The 22383-nt window shown below is 36.6% G+C and overlaps 1 protein-coding gene across 1 annotated transcript in view; it reads left to right on the plus strand.

Annotated features, from left to right (window-relative positions):
• OTOG (otogelin) overlaps positions 1-22383 on the plus strand; it is a 100663-nt gene that overhangs the window by 39087 nt on the left and 39193 nt on the right. Inside the window, exons 21-30 of the mRNA XM_009586323.1 lie at positions 4354-4461; positions 8659-8797; positions 9054-9188; positions 10268-10414; positions 11048-11167; positions 12033-12149; positions 13593-13749; positions 14783-14809; positions 17509-17676; positions 19825-20103. Coding sequence (XP_009584618.1) covers positions 4354-4461; positions 8659-8797; positions 9054-9188; positions 10268-10414; positions 11048-11167; positions 12033-12149; positions 13593-13749; positions 14783-14809; positions 17509-17676; positions 19825-20103 — 1397 coding nt within the window. The remainder of the gene's footprint in view (positions 1-4353; positions 4462-8658; positions 8798-9053; positions 9189-10267; positions 10415-11047; positions 11168-12032; positions 12150-13592; positions 13750-14782; positions 14810-17508; positions 17677-19824; positions 20104-22383) is intronic.

Consider the following 22383-nt stretch of genomic DNA (forward strand, 5'->3'; position numbering starts at 1 on the left):
TATTCAATTCACAGTAAAACTTCACCAGTATCATTTAGATCAGTATCATTCAGATTCTTGAGCACCTTTTCATATTACCTTCTGGTTTTCCACTTGTTTTTAAGGAGACAATCACTGAACTTTCTGTCATTTGGTTTGAAAGGAAGACTTCTGTTACATTTGGAGTTACTTTCTGAAATTCTTTTTATTACAAAAATGCATTTTCTATTTAAACTTGTACACTAAATAGGAAAAATTGCTTACTAAAATACCATTAGTGTAGTTATGGAGTATTTAACTACTACTATGTTTCTTTGAGAGGAGTGGAGGATCTTGAATCAGTCAAGCCATCTTTTTTTGGTTTTGTTTTGCTTCATTTTTAATCTCCACTACAATTCAAGCAGGTACATGGTCTGACTGTTAAAAAAAAAAACCAAACTGGTAATATTGTTTACTGGTAATGATGAGTAAGTCCACTGAGCCGCCACCTCTGGTTGAATCATTTTCCATGTTTAAAACCTCTTCAGCTATAGGACTTAGTCATCTGGCACATAAGTTATCATCTTCTTTTACTACAGATTAAGAATTTGGTGACCAGGAATATACTTTGACATGTATCTGCAAATAAACATTAATTCCCCAAAGGCCTCTTTGGTCCCTGCTCTCTTCTTGTGTTCCTTCCCTACAGTACAAACTAGGAAAGAAAACATCTATGGGGGAAAAAAAAGTGCTAATAAAAGTGTTCTTACTCTCGTTCTTTCAGTCACTTTGCTTAATTCCCATAGTATTTTTCTACTTAAAATGAGAGATGTCAGGACGCATTTCCTCTCTTGTTTTGCTCTGATGTTGCTGCAAAACCCATACCCAGGTTTTGTGCAGCTCTGAGTATTACACTTGTGACTTGTGAGGTAATTTTGCCCTCTTCTGTCCACGCCAATCAGTAGAAGGTGTGTGGAGGCAGGAGCTTCTTTTTACTCAGAGACTTCAGAGGAAGCACAGGCAATGGATGAGTCAAATTTTCAGAGGCCTCTGTGGAAAAGGTTGCAGAATATGGGGATCTAGATGAATCCCTGTCATTCTACTTCTCGCTCTTGTTTTTCTTACTCTCACCTACCTTTGGTCTTTAAGCTGCTACTACTGTTTCTGTGAATTTTCTTTTTTAGGGCCTACTCTGCTTAGTACCAGTAGGATGCTGATGGTAGAGCTGAATGCAGGGGGGTTTCTCAATACAGGGTGAAACTGTAGAAGTGCAGGGCTCTGACTGTGTCTCAGCTGAAGCGTCAAAATCAGTTGTTACACAGAAGGATACAGCAAGGATACTAAAAACCTTCAAGCATTCTGCAAAATGCCTGGTGCTTGGCACATTTACTTAATATTTCTTTATAATAAACTGGGGGGCGGGGGGTGGGGAAGAAGAGGTAGACTGCAAAAAGCTCCCCAAACAAGTAAGAAAACAGTCAGCACGGTTATAGTAACTCTCCCTCTCTGGACAGTGAGTGAACTACAATGAAGCCATTAGGTGCTATGGTAATGTTATCAACATCTGCTGTTTTTTAAAAAATTATTTATTCTGTTTTCTGGTTAGGTGGTGGTGGAATTCTGGTATTAGAAATGTTACCTGCTGCTTATTTAATTCTTTTTACCTCCCTTAAACTCTATTCCAGACTTTTGTAGGAAGATTTGTGAAACCCTCAGAGAGCAGATTTATTGTTGGGGCAAAAGTGTTTGTGGATGCTTAAATCAGTTGGCAATAGCCTGTTGCCCAAGGGAGGGGAAAGAGCCAGGCAATACAGAACCTGTTGAAAACTGCTCCAGTGGAGGCTGCGAGAGAGTTGTTTTTTTAGTGTTCTGGTCCAGATTTGTGGGCTTTGCAGAAGCAAAGAAGTGTTTTTGACTCACAGGAGACACATAGCTTCTAATGATGCCTTTACCAAGACTATTTACATATTTATGTGTATGTAAATGAACAAAGCTGTAGACAATAACGAGATAGTAATGAAATTGAATGTTCAGTATGGTGAAGTGTGATAGCTATCATTGTATCTTTGCAGTTCATTGTAGGTTGCACAGTAAGTATAGGTGTCAAGAAAAATGTCTGATACTTCAAAGGGGAGCTGTGCAAGGCCTTTCTGTAGGGTATTTGTGGTGAATTCTTAGATCATTGAAATCTATCCATTTGCTTGGCTTTACAAGAGAAAAAGCTGTTATCGCTTGTTTTAGCCAGGGTAATAACGCGAGGAAAAAACTGCATTTAGTGTTACCTTGTCAGTGTGATGCTATTTGTGTCTGAATGTGCCCTGTTCAGTTCTGAGCATCTTTAAACCAGTGGGAATTTCAGTCTCACAGTTGATTGTCTTCAAATGACACAATACTTGAAATAAGCATGGATTACAAAGAACACTTCACATACCCTGGGGGAAAATTACAGTTTTCAGTTTAATGGGGGAGGGGTTTTATGATGTCTGCACATTGCCATTAAGAAGAGTTACAGAGTTGTAAATTTCCATCTGATAAATAACACACTGAAGAAGAGCCTAAGTCATAGTACACAAATTACCAGTTCATTAATATGAGTAAATAAAATGTTCCATGATAAATGCAATGATGAAATCTTTCCTTTTGGATACCAGGGAAGCAAAACAGTGGCATCACTCTGTTTGTCACAGATGTGCCTCACACTTACGATCTCTTGTCCATGGTGCAGTGTCTTGCCCAAATTACAGTGCTAAACATCAGAAACTCCAAATCTGTTTTCTTCATAAAACTGTTAGGAACACAGGAAAACCTGTCTAAAATTTGTATTACTACAGAGAGGTACTGGAATTCTAAACAAACTTACCTTGAAAAAGAAGAAGGATTATCAGCCCAACAGCACTATTTTAAGAGACACTTTATTTCACAATACAAATAGATTTCAAAACGTAGCATTTATAAACAAGGATAATTGTAGATTGTGTGGTGCCTGTAAGAAATTCCTTTTGCTATGTAAATAGCATGTTAGTTGCTCCAGCCTCTTATGTTGTATCGAACAGTATCCTGTACAGGAACAGATACAGAACCCAATACAAGTTAGAGTTATAGCAGTTAGAGTGAAAGACACTGCTGTAGCTTATCAAGAGTTTACGTTTCACAATTTTCATTTGGCAGATTGATTTGTCATCAAAGGTGGTGTTCTGTTATTGGACCTTTAGGTCCTATACTGATACCTGTTTGCCTATCCAGTAACATTACAATTTTTTAAAAAAAATAAATCCATCTTTGGAAGAAATACAACTTTCTTGGGCTCAGTGGAAAGATAGCTTTTTAAACAACATCATTCAGTATTTTTGGTATATTTCCTGAGGTTTATGTGTAGAACCCATTTGAAATCTCTCTTTATCTAACTCTCATATTTCAGTTTTTCTGGATATTATTAAAAGCCACAAATATTTTACTTCAAAATGTAAACTAGTTGCTTTATTTTGTCTTGCTGGGCAAGAATTCCTCTATTCTTTCTCTGCTAATGGAATCTTTTTCACAATTTTTTTGAATTTTCAGTTTTTATCTATTACTCTAGGAGTTATGATTATAAGCACAAATTTATTTACAGTCTTGAACTGTAAATAGCTATGCATATGGCTATCTGTGTTATCATGAAAATCTCCTTTGAAGGCTGTGAGGATATTTCTGCCGATAAAGTTAAGTATATTTGTGATTGCTTGCATGAAGGTGCCAGTAATACAGAAATATGTACTCAATTTTGTGCAAACAGGGTAGCTCTTCTGATGTTGATTAAATTATTCACAGAGCAAGAGGTGTAACTACAGCTATAGGAAAACTATGCAGCAAATAAAAGCTCTTTAAATCAGGTGAAGAAAAGAGGAGAACAAGAAGAAATTCTCATTTAAAAATTCTTAGAATAAATAAGTTACTGATTTTTGATAGTAAGAGCACATACCACTAGAGCAAAGGGGTGTGATGGCTCTCACATCTCTAGAAAGGTCTCTTGGCGTTAGTTAAATTTAAGTTAATTGGCTGAGTTACAAGAAATTTGGTGAAATTTAGAGGAGGTCTGGAAAAATCTTAGTTTCCCTGACCTGAAAATTTGTACCTTAATGAATAAGTCTTCACAGGGTTAGTGGTTGAATGGCTAGTGCCCAAAGTACTAGCATTTGCTAAAGATAAAATATTCAAGTACCTGTGAAAGGAAATTACTAAATTAGTCATATATAATTATTAATAAAATTGTGCCTTTTCAATTTCAGAAGATTTTAAATATTATTTGTTTTTCAGTAATAATAATGCTAATAATTTAAAAGTTTAGGAAAATATTTTTTTTATTTAGATACCATGTGTACTTCTGCTGAATGTGCATTTTTGTTCTTTTTTTGATAGTCTTGTTAAACATGGGGATGTGTGCTTGGAAGCAGATGAATGTCCATGTTCATGGAAAGGAAGGGAATACTTTCCAGGTGACAAAGTAATTTCTTCCTGTCATACATGGTAAGCAGACAACTGTTTAGGTGATTATTTCATTTTAGTTGTTTATTTGTGGGTTGATTATTCCTTCATGTTTCTTAATCATAAATTTCACACCAGATTCTGGTAAATCATCTAATCTAATTTTGTACTTACGTTTGTTCAAAGAGCTATTAAAATGACTTTTTTTAGGATTTGTTTTTTTAAGGAACTTGTACATAACAAAATAACAGCTATTTGGGAATTTAAAAAAAAAAAAAGCTTGATTTAGAAAAATAATTTTTTTGATTGTTAAGGTAATCTAAATTAATATTCCTTGGCCACTGTTCCTAAGATACAGGTAAAATCCTTTGAATATTACACCTGAGTGATATTTGTTAAAGCTTTTTACTTACTCATTTTCATATTTAGCATTGAATCTGAGCAGTCTAAGGACCCAAAACATAACCCTGTGGCCATAAGTATACGCCCACTACAATGATAAATTAAGGGGAGTACTGAGCAACGTCATGTACTCAGCATAGTAACAGTTAAATTGATTGCTAATTTTGCATTGTGTGGATAAGATAACTCATAGAATCAATCAGCTTTTAAAGAAAGTGTTCTAATAGTCAAGGGTTGATAGGATCACTCAAATACACACAGAAACCTATTCCTTTTACTAACCAGTGTTGTAAATGCAGCGCATACTCTATGGCTATGTTACTCTGCAAAGTTTCCTTGAGCACTCTCAGTACAACGTGGTACGCTACCATTTCAATAAACTTCACAAGAGCTAAAATGTGAAAATATACCACATCTGCATGATCCTGAAACAAACTTGTTTTCTGATGGTCGCCTCCTGTTTTCTTCTCTGACCACAGTTGAATTTTTGCAAGCTGGCACTAAGCAGCACTATTTGTCTTACCAGAGCCTCAGAAAAATCAGCTGTACTGTCAAGCATCAAGATACTATGGTAGTGGTGTAGCCTCCAGCTTCTCAGCAGAACAGTTTCTTCCTTTTGTCCCCTTCTTTTAGCTTACCAGGAACATTTAACGGGTGTCACCTGGTAAACTACTGCTCCTGGCCTGCACAGCTCAGTATAGCCTAGTACGGTGAAGGCTTGTCCAGTCAGCACTAATCACTGCCTTGTCTGGATGTCGTTGCCCCCTCCAGCCTTGTGCTGACTGCCTACCTCTGCCTCTCGTCAGGTCCTCAGTATCTGCTCTAGAAGATATTTGTAGCCCTTTGGTCGACTGGTGAAGCGACTTACAAGCCATCTCCACTGGGCAGGCAGGTAAAGCGACCCGGGTTATTCACCCCCTTATTTCCAAAGGCCTCTCCAATTGGACCTGGTGTGGGATTGCTTACATCAGAAAGAACTATTATATCCCATTTAAACTGTGTGAGACTTCACCAAAGGCAGCAGCAGTGCAGGCAGAAAGACACTGGATATTTAGCCTTCTCTCTTTTTTTCTGAGGCCAGGCCCATTAATTCATGTACAAATCCTTAAGGTGGTCATGGCTTTTCATGTCCACTGTCTTCCATGTCCAAAAGCAAAGACAGATTAAGTGATAATGGCTTTTTGGCAATCAGTTGTCCACTGACAGATGGGAAGTCTGCAACAAGCTCTGCTTGATGCAAAGTGTAGAAAGTCTTTGAGATTGCTGTGTGTGTATGTAGGGGTGTATTTGATATGTCAAGGGAAATGTGCATTTTTGCTCGTCCAAAGCGTGAGAATACTCCTGTGCAAACAAACCCACTTAGGCACTCATAGCGGTTATAATGACTTTAATGTTATTTAGTGCACAGAAATATTGTGCGTTGATACTAAATATCATCTTATTCACATCTGATGTAGTATTAGCAACATAACTATTAATCTGATTTGTCTATTGAACAGTAAAATGAAAAATAAAATAATTTCTTAAATTGGCAAGACTACCACTGGAGTGTCAGGAACTTTCAACCCGAGCTCTGAGGTCTGGCTGAACTGTGGTTCTAGGTTTCCCAAGTTTGGTTTTCAGTGCAACTGCCTGATATTGTTTACGTGTGCTGGCAAGATTAAACACAAAAGATTATTACACTAACTGAAGGTATCAGAGCAGCATTTTGGTGCTGTGCTGTGCAAGGTAAGATGGGTAGTGCAGTTAGCTGTGGTGGTTTGTTGTCATATATTGAGACCATTGAGCAAATGCTGGTTAGTCTCTGTGGGCTGCTGAATTGGGCCTTCTGTGTTCTTAAACAAATACTTCTTGGAAATACTTTTTTTAAAAAGCTAGCTGAAGTTTGGAAGACGCTAGTAGCTATGCTTTTCCAACTAGGACTCTCTAGATTCTGAGAACTAAATGTTAGTTTCCTTAGTATGAAACAAGACTGGTGCAGGGGACTTTGAAGACATTGTGTACCTCTTAATGCCTTCCTTCTGACTTAAATGCGTTAAGACTCCTGAGAAAGAAAGTATGCAAAGGAGCTCCCTACTCTTTACATGTTAAGAAATGTTTCTGCACGAGCCCTTTACAGATCAGCATGTGGAAGAGGATTTGAATAGGCCAAGAGTAAAACTAAAACTTAATGTCTCACAGAAAGCATGGGAAACAGCACTTATTCTTTCAGTCCAGATATAATTTCTTCTATTTGCCTCTCCCTCCATGGGCTTGATTAGGTTCCTGCCTTAGGTACTGCTTTGAGGTGACTAGAGTTAGCTGGGTGAGTCCTACTGCCATCTACTTGTGCTTTGTTACAGCAAACACTTTTCACTTTTTTTTGTACTTATTTTAGCTATGTGCTTAGTGTATTTATATATGTAGTTATATAAAACACAAGCGGTGGGGCCAAATCAATGATGGGATAAGCGGAGTCTTGGAAAATCTGGAAAATGACTCGAGGTTGGTGCAAGTTACATGGTAAGGGAACAGAAGGAAGTATGATGCTGCTAGTAATTGGAGCTGCCTAGATTTTCTAGATAATTGCTGCTCTTTTGAAAACAGTGGTGTTCTGACCCTGTGATATATGATAGCAATATGAACAGAAAGGGAAAAGTTATACTGATAAAAAACTTCATACTGCTTGGTGCTTCAGCGTATGAGATGCCAACATACACTTACAAATACTTCCATAAGTAAGATTAATACTTTAGTTGTAAAATGTGAAGCATTCATTTAATCAAGAAATTGAAAATTCAATATTTTTGAAAATAAAGTTAGATATGTGCCAAAATTATATCACACGTTGTATTTAATTTAACCTATATTTATAAAATATACCTGTAGTAAAGCTATACCAGGGCACCAGCTCTGCTGGCCTTATCAAGGGAAGTTTTTAAGTGTCCAGGTGATTTAGAAACATAAAAAATAACATTTTACAAATGAATTGTGGATACAGGAAATGAAATTCTATCCATTATTTATAAAACTTATGTCACTTTTGAAAATGTTATTTAGATTGCAAGAGGGTGATGCAGAAAGAGACATAGTATTTGGTGCTGCAAAGCCTCGCTGTTAGGCAGTTACAAAGCAAAGGTAATTCGGAAAGGTCTGAACGTTCACTTAGTGTATCTGTGATGAAAGAATTTTGATGCTTAAGGTGGCCATAGATAGAACTTGAACTATTCTGGAAGCCCCTAAGCTGTTAGGCTAGGGTTTGGGGATGGTAATACCTAGGCATCTGGGGGGAAAAAAAAAAAAAGCCCAACAACCCAAAACACAGTTCTTTTAAGGAACCTAAGCACCAAAGTAGTGCTACTGAAATTTTTCCTTTGCACTTCTGTGAAATTCTCATTCAAGCAGAGAGTTAATAAAGACTGTAGTAATAGGACACGTTGCTTGTTGATTCTAAGATTGAGCTCATATAGAAACAAATGTTCTGTGAGAAGCTGAAAAAGAAAGCTTTATCCTTGTGGCACATTATTGATATGAGTTACTGGAGAATAAATTGTATTACTTCGGGTGGCATTTTTTGTTTTCGTGTTTCAACAAAAGAAGTGCCCTTTCGGTGTCTATATATTCTGGAACCTATAAATTCTAACAGGAAGAAACACAGACTGTGAGAGTTCAATATGTATGTGTTTTTTTCAGAGAATCAATTTATATATGCTGCTTCTAGTTAACATTTCAAAATGTTTCTGTCCGCAGTTGTCATACTTGCCTGGCTTTTGTTTTTTTTGCTTCTCAGTGCAATAGCTGTAATCATTTGTCCATGGTTACAGTTGAAATTACCATTATTGGTCATACATTTTTCAGCATTTGCCAGCATGGATCATTTCAATGCAGCTTCCATCCTTGCCCATCAATGTGTACTGCATATGGGGATCGGCATTACAGAACGTTTGATGGTCTAACATTTGACTTTGTTGGAACTTGTAAGGTTTACCTAGTTAAGGTGAGACTTTTTTTGTAAAGCCTCTGTAAAACTGGATTTTAAAACTACCTGTTAAAAACTGTCCTTCTACTTATTTTCTATCTGTACATTTTGAGTTCTACATACTGTTTTTTAAGCTTTGATGTTGCTTAGACTTTGAATCATATGTAACATAATAATTATACACTGAGGTTTCTGCTAATTGGACTCTGTAACAATGTACATATTTATATTAGTATATTTAAAAGTGTGCATTTCTTTTTTTTTTTTTCTTCAGGGTACTTCTTCAACCAGTTTTTCTGTTATTATAGAGAATATTAACTGCTTTAATACTGGAATCATTTGCAGAAAAAACATTTTCATTAATATTGGAAAATCTTTTTTAGTATTTGATGATGAAACTGGAAATCCAGTAAGTTTCAGTCTTTAATACTGATCAAAAGGTGGCATATGTACTTCTCTGGGTGTTTTTTCCTTTTGTTAGCAAAAACTTACTGTGCCACTTAAGTAACAGAGGCATAAAGATCTTTACTGTGAATGCTGATCACATCTGGATTGGTCAATGGAAACCTTAAACAAAATCTTGTTTATATTTCACGAAAATGTTAGATGAGATGATCGTAATTCTTTTCTTTAGACTTAATTCCTGTTTAGTGTCTTAGGAAAAAACCAGGTACTTTTAAGTCAGTAGGAGTTTTGCTATTAATTCCACTAGAACTAAGAGTTTAGTCTGGTCTGGAATGTATATAAGGAATATTCCTATACAGCTGTAAAAAATAATTTGCAGTCCGTCCTATATCCTCCGCAACCTTAATTTCATTTTTGTTCTGCCCAAACTGCAAACTCTATTGCTGTAAATATTTAGTGTATTTATTAATTTTAGTATAAATAGTATTATTTACAATTTATAGACTGACTATACTAAGGAAGTTGTGTCTTTTTTTATGAGGTATTGTGTAATTAAACCAGACGTATTAGTCCATGCTACAAATAATTTGGAATCTGATTGTTATGGGATGGAGAGAAGAATGCTTATGTAAATAAGATGGCCATCTCTGGACATATTTAGACAATTCCTTATTTCAAGAAGATGCTCCATGCATCTTTTATACCTATCTATATTCAAAAAAAGCATGTGGCTAAGATCTTCTGAATGCAGTGATGTATAACTAAGTGAAAATCATAACCAGGAGCCTTAAGACTAATTTTTTACCTGGCATATCTTCACTCCAGTGGCCGTTACCCATCCTGTAAATTTGATATAAAATCAACCTTTAAAATAGGAAAATCATAAAAATACAACACAGTTCACAATCAAAATCCAGACCACTTTTGTTCAAGTATTTATCCCTGTGTGGCCTTCTGTCAGTTTTTAGACTTCTGTCTGAGAACCGTGTCGTTCATTTTGTTTAGGTGTTTCATTTCCTGTCAAGTGAACATTTTGTGAAGACATTACTTACATTATAAGCTGCCTTGTTTTATTTTGAACAGAGCTCATCTAGTTACATAGACAAACTACAAAAAATACAGTTATGGAAAGCTGGATTTTTCACTGTTGTTCATTTTCCTGATGAGCACATCACGATCCTTTGGGATCAGAGAACAACAGTTCATGTACAGATGGGTCATCAGTGGCAGGTAAGTGGAAGTCAACACTTTTATTGCCATTTCTTTGAGGTATTTATGTAAGTCTTAAGTAAGACATGTTATCGTTATTCAGAGAATAGGTAATGTGTCAGAAATCAAGTAGGAACTCAGAGGCAGAGTCAAGGAGAGAAGCATTTTGCTACCTTGTCAATTAAAATATTCTTTCTCATTTACTTTCTTTTCCCCCCACTATTTACTGTTCAACTTCTGTAACAACAGAAACAAATATCTTTGAGGCAACATTCTCCTTCAGTACTCATTCCTTATATGACTGGAGCATGTGTTATTTTGCTGAAGCATAGAAAAACACATAGCTAGCAAACTGGTCACTTCTCTGAACAAAGAATCAGCTCCTTTCTCAAAGGCTTGGAGATTCTTAGTTGAAAGGGAATAATATTGATGTCAAAACAGAATATTTTCCATAGCTTTATTATCACAAAGAGCTGAACTATTTTGGCTGAAATTTAGCTGAAAAGGATCAAATCCTGACAAATCTATAATTAAGGAATTGGAGACAGGCACTTAAGAAGCAAGTGTTGAAAACAGTCATGGCAGGTAGTGTTTTGTAACACGTGGAAATATGTTTTTTTATATGTGTGTGTATATATATATCTTTTTCCCCAGGGTGAATTGACTGGATTATGTGGAAATTTTGATTTGAAGACAGTAAATGAATTGAGGACTCCAGATAATTTTGAATTAACAAACTCACAAGACTTTGGAAACAGCTGGACAGCTGTAGAGGTACATAGTAAAAAGGACATGTTTGCTAGTAGATCTTTTTTGCTGTTACATCATACAATTTATCTAGGATGAAATCAGAAATTCATTCCTGGAAGTATCAATCAGGCAGCAACAGAAATGACAATATCAATGGTTCTTATAGATATCATAATCCATTAAGGAGAAGAAAATAATCAACTTTATTTCTACATAGGGCTATAGAGTAAGAGAAAAATGCTGTACAATATTCTGAATCTACAAGTGTTTTTGAAGACGTTGTTTAAACAGTGAAGTAGTCATTTTTTTTATGTAATGGAAGAATTGTGGGTTAACTTTAGACTGTGTTGTCAGTTTAGCTGATCTTTCGTAGCTGGGAAATACTTAACTGTGAAACTATAGCAATGGAAGGAAAAAATATTCTTTCCATATGCTGTAAAGTTAAAAATTGAACTTTTTTAACATCACGTGTCTAGTAGTCTTCATAGAAATGTTCCTTCCTAGTAGTTGGAGTAAAAAGATCTGATTTCTGACACTTCTAATATACGTTGTCCGAGTGAACTTTGTTATTTATGTAAGCTAGACTATTCAGGTGTAAGGACTGCAGATTGGGATTGCATGGCAGCTCTGTTTAGATCTATATGTATGTATGTGTTTTTCTGCTGCTCTCAGACAAATTAAACATTTCTTCAGATTGTGTACTTTTCCTTTTCTGCAGATTAGTATCCCCTTTTAATTCCATATCTTAGTCTGGCTTTTGTTTCATAAATGATGCATTTGTTTTGTGTTTTACATCTCTTTTTTAAAAAAACAAAACTATGCTTTCCAAGTTCAAACACAAAGTGGTTATGAAACAAGTTTCTCACCTTGATTTTCCTTTCTGCTTAAGTGTGTTGACAGCTCTGACATTCGAAATCCATGTAGTTTGAATCCCCTTAGAGAGCCATTTGCCAAGAAGGAATGTGGAATACTGTTAAGTGAAGCATTTGAAGCTTGCCATCCAGTGGTGAGTCGTGGTCACGTATAGAAAGATGTGAAAGTGAACATATCACTAGAGAGAAACTTTACCCTTCAACTCGCATCACTTTAAATCTTCATCTTGTCTTCCGTAAGATAGTAATTTTGACTACTACAGCAAAAGAGAACACGAAGAAAGTCTAACCCATACCTATTCTGATTCTAAAATGTGAATGTTTAACTGGACCTATAAGGACTATCTGTACTTAGCTGACCTAGACAGTAAGCCACTTTGGCACCAATTTAGCATTCTACAATATGGGTAGTCCTATTAGTCTCCTTTGTAATTAATGCAGACAAAATTTTACCCAATTTGTGTTATCTTTTTTTTTTATCCCAAGCACTATTTGCATAAGCATAACCGCTTGTTTTATTTTGCTCAAATGTATTACATAGCACGCACATTTTTCAGTCATATTTAAATAAATTGTCAGTTTCTTGTAGGTAGTATCAGATGTGAAGAACTCATTCCTAGAAAAAAAAGTGTGTATCTCCTCACTCAGGCAACCACCTAAGGAAATAAACGAGCCATACGACATGTTCTGACAGTCAACAGGCTCAGGTTCAGTTGGAGAATGAGGGGGGACTGATTTCCAGAGCTAGGTCTTATATGGAAAATGACATATCCCAAGATGTTCATGACTGTGCATGGCTTAAAGAGTGTAAGTATCAGAATCATTCCTAGGAAGGAAGGAGACTTCATATGAAAGACAACCAGGAATCTTGCAGGGTTGCTCTGTATATTATTTTGGAAGAAAGTGGAAGCTGATGTTAAAGTTGTATTAATGTAATGTTGGTTTATTCCACTGTATAAGGTAGGTAGCAACTAAGTTCCTCATAAGTGTGTAAGTATTACTCAAGTGTAAATCCATGTAGAATGTGTAACAATTCAATAAGCAAATTAGCATTGACAGTTTTCTTTGAAATTTTGTCACTTAAGGCTTCAAAATAATCACAAATTTGCCTGTGAAATTGTCTAATAATACGAAGGGAATGAATCACTCTCACAGGAAAAGAAGAGGTTTCCATCTACTTTATTTCTTACATTTTATGTATATCTAACTTTCTTAACACTTCTGAGAGTTATTGATTTGTGATCAGTTTAGAGAGAGTTTCTCTTATTTCATAAGCTTCTCTAGTTTATTATGGTTTAAATATTACAAAACCATACAAAACACAAGCTTACATCAACATCTTAGTGTGCATGTTCTTAATGGGTCATTGACTTAATTGTGTTACAAAGTACTGTACAAGATTTTATGATGTGTTCTAATAAACTGTTTTTCTTGTGTTTCAGCAAACATTTAAATTAAAATCTTTAATACTTCAAAGTCTTTTATATTAAATTTTGAAAGAGTCATAGCTTTGTATTGAGGTGATTGTTGCCAGTGTCTATATGAATATTTTTTACAAGTGATACTTCTATTTCCAGATTGACGTCACCTGGTTTTACTCAAACTGCTTGACAGATACATGTGGTTGTAACCAAGGAGGTGACTGTGAGTGTTTCTGTACAAGTGTATCAGCATATGCCCATCAGTGCTGCCAACATGGAGTTGCTGTAGACTGGAGGTCCCCTAGAGTGTGTCGTAAGTTTACTTAACCTAGCATTGCCAGTGGCTGCCACTGTCTCTATTCATGAGACCCAGACTTGAAAAGTCAATCACACTAAGTTACCTGGGGCCATGAATTGAATGACTAAGCCACAGTGGTAGGAAGATGAGTGGGTACCTCTCACTGCCCTCCGTGTTCGTTTTGGTCTAGCTGGATTACATACATGCTTCTTTCCATATTCGTGGGTGGTACTTTTCTATTTTTAATTGCTTTTCCTATGATGTGAAAGGAAAAGTCATGGGAAGTCTATATTAGGATACAGCACGTGTCCCTCAAACCAAGGTTACAAAGTTAGCAGGTCAAGTAATTTCCATCTTCAGGAGGACTTCACTTCTTAACAGGGTCTAGGAAACATAGCTACCTTACTACTGCCCCCAGAGCAGGTGTGAAATATAAAGGTCTTCTGGAGAAAAACAAGAAGGTTTTTAAGCAGGACTTTGTCATTACCTTAGTATCCCTATTCAACAATGCTTAGAAGTTGTAAAAAAATCTGAGGCCTTTTTCTATGGCACCTGGTGCAAATGCCTAACGGGAGACAGTCATTTCCTCAAAGATGTGATAAAAATGGGCAAGACAGAAAGAATGGAAGGAAACAAGCATTTTTCTAACTTTGCAGTTGTACAGAGAGAGTATGCAGCTTGCTCAAAGTCACACAGCAAATTTGTCGTAGAGCGAGAGGGTTACTCCTAATTTTTTATATAAATGGTAGGTGTGTTTTAATGTGAGCGTGGAAAGACAGCAAAGCTTAGTCTTAACCACTAGAGGTCACAAAAAGACAGCTGTAGGTATGTAAGCTTAGTATTTCCTGCTAGAAAACAATATTTTATTTAAATCAGTCTAGTTTAAATTAGTATTTTATTTAAAGCAATAAAGTAAATATTTGGCAATAATTTTTTTAGATCTAAGTTGGCAAAGCATTTGGCTTACCTCTTAGTTGTAAAGGGTAATAGCAAACCTGTTTATCTGCAGAATGCCTGCAACTGCATTTCTTTTCTTTTTATTTTTTAGCTTATGATTGTGAATATTTCAACAAAGGTAAGTCCTAAACAAGCTGATAAAATGGCAATAGAATCTTCCGTTTCTTTATATAAGTCTTAGTACTTTGTATAAAAATAATTGTGTTAATGAAAACAGTTGCGAATGGTTATATTATTTAAATAGCCAAGATTCTGTTTTACTGGTTTATTTTGCTTTTTCAAAGGATTTTAATTTCATAACCTTTTTCTATTCCTGGGCTTTCCCAAAAATACATGTTTAGCTCATTTTCTTTGCACTTACGGATCATGATTAAACAATTAAATCATTAAGTAATAAATAGACTAGTCAACCCAATAGTACTAGTGCTTGCTTAAGGCATACTGCAGTTCAAAACCGTACCCAGTGGGTCTATTAAACCAACCATGATTTCCTGTGCAGCCTCCAGAGGGAGCTAGCTATTAAGATATTTCAACTTTTTGTGCCCAAATGGGGAATAACTCTCCATTTAGGTGTGTCTGACCTAGCTTTAAGTTCCTGAGTGACAAGCATTGCTGCTGCATTAGAATGGCTCTCAGAGAGGTGCAAAACTTGTACAAGGTGCTAGAGTAAACCTTGAGTCTGCACTGGATGCTGTACTGCTGTGTTAACACTGGAATCCATATTCAGACTATTCTGAAGTTGTATTGCGAGTGTCTGCAAAGTTAGACGTGGTATACATACAAGCACTGCAAGCCAGCCTGATGTGAGGAATGGTCAGGACTCCTGCTATTTATTCTATAATTCTTTTTATCAAGCTTGTGTAGAAGCCTGTCTATCCAGGTGGTTTGTGATATTTTGGTCTTCTGTTAGACGTATTGCAGCAGCTCACCCCCAAAAAGATCTTGGAGAGGGACTGAGTTTAAATTAGAAGAGACTTGCGCAATGTGCCAGGCCCAAACGATGTGGCCAAGAAATTTACATTTTCTGACAGACCGACTGCTGAGAGGATTTTGAGTGGGGTCGAATTGCTACTGCAGTGGAATTTTATCTAAATCACTATATAAGCCTTTAAATTAATTTAAATAAAGGCCAGTTGAATGTAAGAGGTGATTGCAGTTTTACATTTCCTTTTTGGTTTGTTTTGTTTTATAAATGAAATACTGTCTGATACTAGATAATCTTACTGCAGTTGTAACAGATTGAAAGTGCAGTGCCTCTAACATCTGTGGTAGTAGTGAAGTGAAGTTAGATGATAACATATACGTTTGAAGTATGTTACTAGTTTTACTTGTTACTGAATTCTCACTGACAGAGCTCATCAGTATTAACATACGATGTTTTAGAGCTGCCAGTGGGGGGAAAATAATCTCTATGCTGAAGATTTTCTTCTCTACCTCAAATATAGTAGCATTCCCTGGAATTACTTCGTTTTGGAGGAAGGTTAAGAAACTGTCTTAGATCAGAGAGAGGTATTCTCTATGTAACTTTGTCATGAATCCAGAGTGAAATAGTTCCAGTCCTACTAGAAACAGGAGCAGAAGCCTTTGGCCTTTTGTAAGGGAAAATTCTCAGTTGGTAGCTGTGGTTTCTCAGGTTTTGGATGGACCTGAGATATGACACTTAAACGTATAATAACATTTCCAGAACACTAGATGTTTTAAGTAATTTTTAAAATGTTTTTCAACTGCCTGCACTGAAGGTAACCAAGTATCACTGTACATGTTTAGCTAGGCGTGGGCTTGTGTCCTAACTGGCCACCTATTTATGCCATTAGAATCTAAAACTCTGGTTGTAGTGCAGCCTCCTTAGTATTTCAAAACTCTTAATAAATTTTAAGATTAGGGAGAACCAGAATATGAGGGCAGGCTGCAAATTGCAGTCCAAACTTTTAACCTGTTGGAACAGATTTTAAGGGTCAATGGTATTAGCTGCTACTATCAGCTGAGAAGTTCTGGGACACTTCTACCTTAGATGTATGCTTGCCATGTCCTGGCTTGTGGGTAAAATGGTAGTGAGGTGAATTGCTCAGGTGTGGTCTACAATGCCTGGTTTTAACAGAGAAGTTTACAAAAATAATTTCAAGTAACATTTAAAAATAAACTTTAAAATACTTTTCTGCAATGAAATTGGAACTAAGTGAGGAGGTGTGACATTGTAAGATTTGTGAAATGATAACTTCGTATACTTTTGGCTTTTTTTACTTAAAGGTAAAATATGACCATACTTTTGCTTATGGTGCTGATTTCTTCCTGTCTCACTTCCCAGTGGTTACATTTTTGTCTATACTGTTCAAGGGGTTCTTCGATACTTGATGACAACAAACTTCTGAAAAATGCCTCAAGCTTTGGACCCTAATAAAATAGGTTTTAAAGAACAGTAAGAAGTGTATAATCAGTTCAACCATACAAATAAACAATTTAGAGGGATCCCGGGGTGGTCTGTAGAACACTATTACTTCTAAATCAAGTAACTGAGGAATCAGCTAACTTTAATAAAGTGTCTATGAAACCGAAGTCGATGAGACGGAGGAAAAGGAGAAGCTAATCATGAATCTTGAAAATTGAAACTAGGTATTTTGGCAGTTTTCAGGACAGGTATTTTCTAAAAGAGTTTGGCTTTGTTTTGGTTGTCATTACAGTTTAGTGCATGGCACCTAGAGCTATTTTCAAAGTGGAGAGATGTGTTTTTATTTATGTGCTGTATCATAATATTTAGAGCTCAGGCATTTGTGACACTTGACATGAAGGATAATTCTGATTTTTCTTTTTTCTCAACAGCTCTGGGAAAGGGTCCGTACAAATTGGTCAGCTATTTGGATGGAGAATTTGTAATGGCAGTGAAACTGGTGGATGGTGTTGTTTTCCCAGTGAGAGAAGATGATGTTGTTCCTGGACATTCAGTGAGCTTTATGCTAACTTCAGGACTTTATAAACCCAAAGCACATGGTAAAGTCACTGTAACCTTGAGGCTTAAATAAGGCAGAGGAAATTCTGCCCTTGAATACGAGCTTACATTTAAGAATAGACCTGGGGCAAAAAATATTTTCTTTATCTGTCAGCTGATTGTGCACCTTAATGTTGTCTGCCAAAATTTTCATTTGGTTGGTTTTAATTAGATGATTGTAGCTTTATAAACAGATGCTTCTAGTTGAAAAGCAACAGCCCCCTCTGCCCCAACCTTCAGAAGCACCAAACCAGTGTTGTAGCCCAGTGCTCCAGATATGTGTTGCTCCCTCCACCTTTCCTCTGGCAGAACTGGGACATGGGAAAGAATGGGAGAGAAATGATACAGGAAAAGTACTCCCTAATTCACTCGCTTTGCCACCATCGCTCATTGTCTGCCCACTTGTACAGAGATGCCCATTGGCACTAATCTGAGCTGTGTAAGGGTGTATACTGCAAATTTGTCTCCTTCAGGTCCCAACTTAAGTTTCCACTGAAGCAATGTGTTGCTTATTCAGTAGACGAAAGAAGTCTTGCACACCTTCAGACAGGTGGAGAAAGCTTACAAGAATATATTCAGCACTTTATGATGTTGATTAAATGCTAGAGTTGTCTGCATATGCAATTTTAATGCCCACAGGGCACTTGAGTCTCAATACAGTTTTACTGCCCAGAGTCCTCTGATCAGCTTTTGCACAGCCTGAAGGTGGCTGTCTTTGTGTAATCAAAGAAGGGACATGGGTCAGTTGAAAAAATGAGAAGCATTTGATTAGTAATACTGCTGTCTGTAGAACTGACACAGGAACTCTTGTAACAGAATATCCAGGGCCAGATTTCTTTTATTAGTCATAGTTTTGAGACACTTGGACATTGCGTTCAATTTAGGTTTGGAAAGGGAAGGTCAGTCCTACTGTTCTATTGCCATATAAAAATCTCTTGCTCAGAATTTAACCTGGCAAATGGAATTTGTGCCTTATACTCCAATTTGAGCGAATGGCATTTCATCATTTGGCCGTGGAGGAGTCCATACAATCAATACGATATTTTTCATATCTATGTCTTCATTGATATATCTGTGTTCTTGGTTCTTTGGTACCTCAGAAAAATGGATGTGTTTCATCAGTTTCAGACAAATTGTAGACAATGGAAAGTTTTGGGCATTGATGTACTAATTGGCTATGTGGCAAGTATTATAAACCACACTGACTGTTGTTACTTGCCAAATAGGTACTTGCTACAGACAATTAATAAAAAGATATTCACAAGTGCCACTAATTTCACATTAATTGAAGTTTTTATACTCAGAAAACAAGTTGGTCTTCCAGAAGTGTTATACCAGAATGTGATAGTCTATCTGTTTAACAGAGATCATTTGTTTTCTATGCATTCTTTTTTCAAGAAATGCCACGAAGGCCTGGAGGGTTAGTTGATTTTACAATAGTTTAGTGGCTGTTTTCAAGAGAACAGCAGAGTTTACAGCAAAATAGAATGAAGTAATTCTGTGAGCAACAGATGCCTGTAACAGGCTCAAGATCTGCCACTCTGCAATTGGTTGTTCAGAGGCTTGCTTGAATCAACAGTACTGTTTTCAGGGTAAGGTATCATGTTGGGTGCATTTGCCAGAAAACAGACTTTGCTGTTAACGTTTTTAGGGGAAGGGCTAGAGAGCTGACCACTTCAAAATTAAGACATAAAGCTGTAAGCTGAATGCAAAATACATTTTTGTAATTTATTTCTAATGAAAGGCTGAGCTTTTAAGCTATAAATTCCTGATGGCGAATGTTACTTGTAAAGCTAGTTAGATGAAGTTTATATTTTTATTAAATAAATGGCTTAGTGAAGGCTGTAAACTGAAGCTCTGCTTGACTGTGGGGCTAAGTTCCTTTATCCTGGTGTGGGCAAATGTTTTAATCTGCTTGTATGCCTGTTGAAATCTGTAGGATATTTAGAAAACTAAATATCCATCAGAATCTAGCACTCTGAAATCCATATAGAGTATATTTTCTTACAAGATTCAGGCTATTTTCACTGATAAGGCCAAAGTCAGTTTTCATTGCTCATGCTACTAATATCAGTAGTGGTACATCAGAATGAGTTCAGTTTACTATGCCTATATCAGCAAGTAAATGAGTTCTGTGTGGTTTTTTTTAGATTCCAACTTGATTTCATTTGAAACAGCTGAGAGACCAAACTATTTTCTTCAGTTGGCCTCCAATAATACTCTTGTTCTTTCTAAATGGGAAAAAAGCGAAGAGTTTCACAACAGATCTACATATGTCATTCACAAGAATACATGGCTTTCAGGATACAGTTCCTTTGAGTCATTTGCAAAACCAGGATACTTCATCCACATTTCAGCCTCTTCAGTTGAGCTTTTGAAGTACCATCATTCAGAGGAGTTCAGACTGTCGACCCTTTTTAAACTTGCAGGTAGGTAATTAAAGTTGTATTTGATGAACAGCAGTTTGCTCCCTGTGAAAATACAGGCTAAATGGTATTGATATTTTCAGAGGTGACGAGAAGGTGCTTACTTTTCCCCTACATCACTGGGAGCTGTGAGTAATCTGTGACACGCAGGCTCAAGATCTTCTTCCTTGAGTTTTGTAGTGAGGATGAGATTCTGTTTCCTTGTCCAAAGCCATTAAATAGCCTAACACACAACTTTGCTATATTTGCCAACTAGTTTTGGAAATACATAGCCTAATGTATAGTTTCTGGGCAATACTTGCTTTGTAGGTGGTAAGGAAATTCTTAAGGAGTAGAAAATTCATGCTGATGAATAATGGATTCACAAAGGGAATAGAAAATAACTTAATGCATCTCTAAGAGCTGAGGTCTGTGGATGATGTTTTCTCCTCTTTTCCCTCTAATTGCCGCTAAGAGAGAGTTTTCTGTACAGTGCATTCTCACTGCAAGCTCTGTGGCCTCCTCAGAGGTTATGCCATCCAGTGCTAAGGACATTGCCTGTAGGTTACACCTCTCAAACCTCGTGTTTCCCCTGAAAAACACCTTGACCTTGATCCACGTACCCACTCACAGAGGCTCTGCCTTTTGGGATGTTATCCCCTAGTGTTTCAGGTGCCATCGAAGTGGAGATATATGCCTCTTCTTGGCGATCTAGATGTCTGTTCCTCTACTGTTTCTTGGACAGCTACAGCTCTTGAATACGCAACGTAGACTGCTGTGAGAATGTTTCTGCCTACCTGAGAGATTCCCATTCCTGTAATAGTAGTCCCATTCCACTGGGACATAAGGATTAGAAATGTAGGAGATATTCATAGGACCCTTCACAGGAGCTGGATCCAGAAGTTGCTCCTACAAGAACTGATGACAAAAACCACACATAAAAAAAATCACTAATAAATCAAGCTCTTTCTTTTTTAGATTAGTAAGAAAAATAAATAATAAAAATAACTGTTTTCACATATTCTTAAACACTTGGGAACCACGCGCTGAAATGAAGATGGCCTTACAGGTCAAGAACAAGATGCAAGAAGTTATATTGGCCTGTAAAATAAAACAAAGCAGGTAATTCATGAAACCACCATTTGCTTTAGTGTCTGCTTGTCTTGGTACATCAGATACATCAAATGCATTCATATGACTTTATTTATGAACTTCAGCAACAATTACTACTTGCTGAAACCACTGGCCTTTGTGTGGTATATAAAATTCCAAAATCACTACAAGTGTTTATTTTTATGTTCTAAAGCTTTTTATTGTGCTGTAATTTCAGATGCATTAGTGATTCATTTATTGGGGCAGCAGAAGTATATTAATAGGTATTCTTGGCAATACCATTTTTTAAAATCAGTTCTTCATTCTCTGAAACTGAAATTTGTCTTACAAGCAGAGAAAGAAAATGAAATATGGTAACAAATGAAGCATGGCCTGGCCATGTTCTACAGTGACCGTGTTGAATCTCAGCACAGACAAATCTGAAGCAGGCACTGACTTCTATGACAGAAGAGGCCAACTGTATGCCTTGTGGAGCTTCATATTATCAAAACATTGAATTAAAAGTGTTAATGGTGGCATTGTGGATCTGCCGATATTCTGTGGTGCATTATGCTGACAGCCTAATGCAGCTGTTGACTGGCACACTCCAACTTCAGAAAAAATGACAGATTTTGTCATTGCCAAGTGCCTGTTGCCTCTTGACAAATGCTTGTAATCACAGAGCTGTTGAGGTTTTTGAACAGCAGAATTATAGAGCTAATGCTATTACCAGGACGTTCGTACAGCATTTCAAGCAAGGAACTTTCTTTGGACGAAACAAAAATATCTCCTTAGTCTTTTATCTTTGAGGGAGGAATGAAGAAGGTTAAAACATGTTCCAATTCTCAGTGGTCGTCCATTAACACAGAGCGGTATGTCTTTTCAAGTATGAAGTCTTTACCCTCCAGTCATTATACCAAAAAATCCTATCTATGCCAATGGAAAACTAAAACAATTTACCTCAGCAAGTGGGATCAGATCAAATGATCAAGAGGCATTTCATTAATCACCACATCCGAGGGCTTGGGTTTCAGAGTTTTATAAGCAGAGAAACATAGGGCTCGAATCTTTCTCCAGTGTACTTTCACAAGGGCCAGCCTGCTGATGCAGGGTAATTACATGGTCTAAAAATACAGCAGCATTTGTTTAAGTTAATGGAAAAGTTACACCAGCTCCAGAGTGCAGAGGCAAAAGCGTATTGAGTTTCCTGCT

Source organism: Fulmarus glacialis, unplaced genomic scaffold (assembly GCF_000690835.1).
Source record: "Fulmarus glacialis isolate BGI_N327 unplaced genomic scaffold, ASM69083v1 scaffold3731, whole genome shotgun sequence".
NCBI lineage: Eukaryota > Metazoa > Chordata > Aves > Procellariiformes > Procellariidae > Fulmarus > Fulmarus glacialis.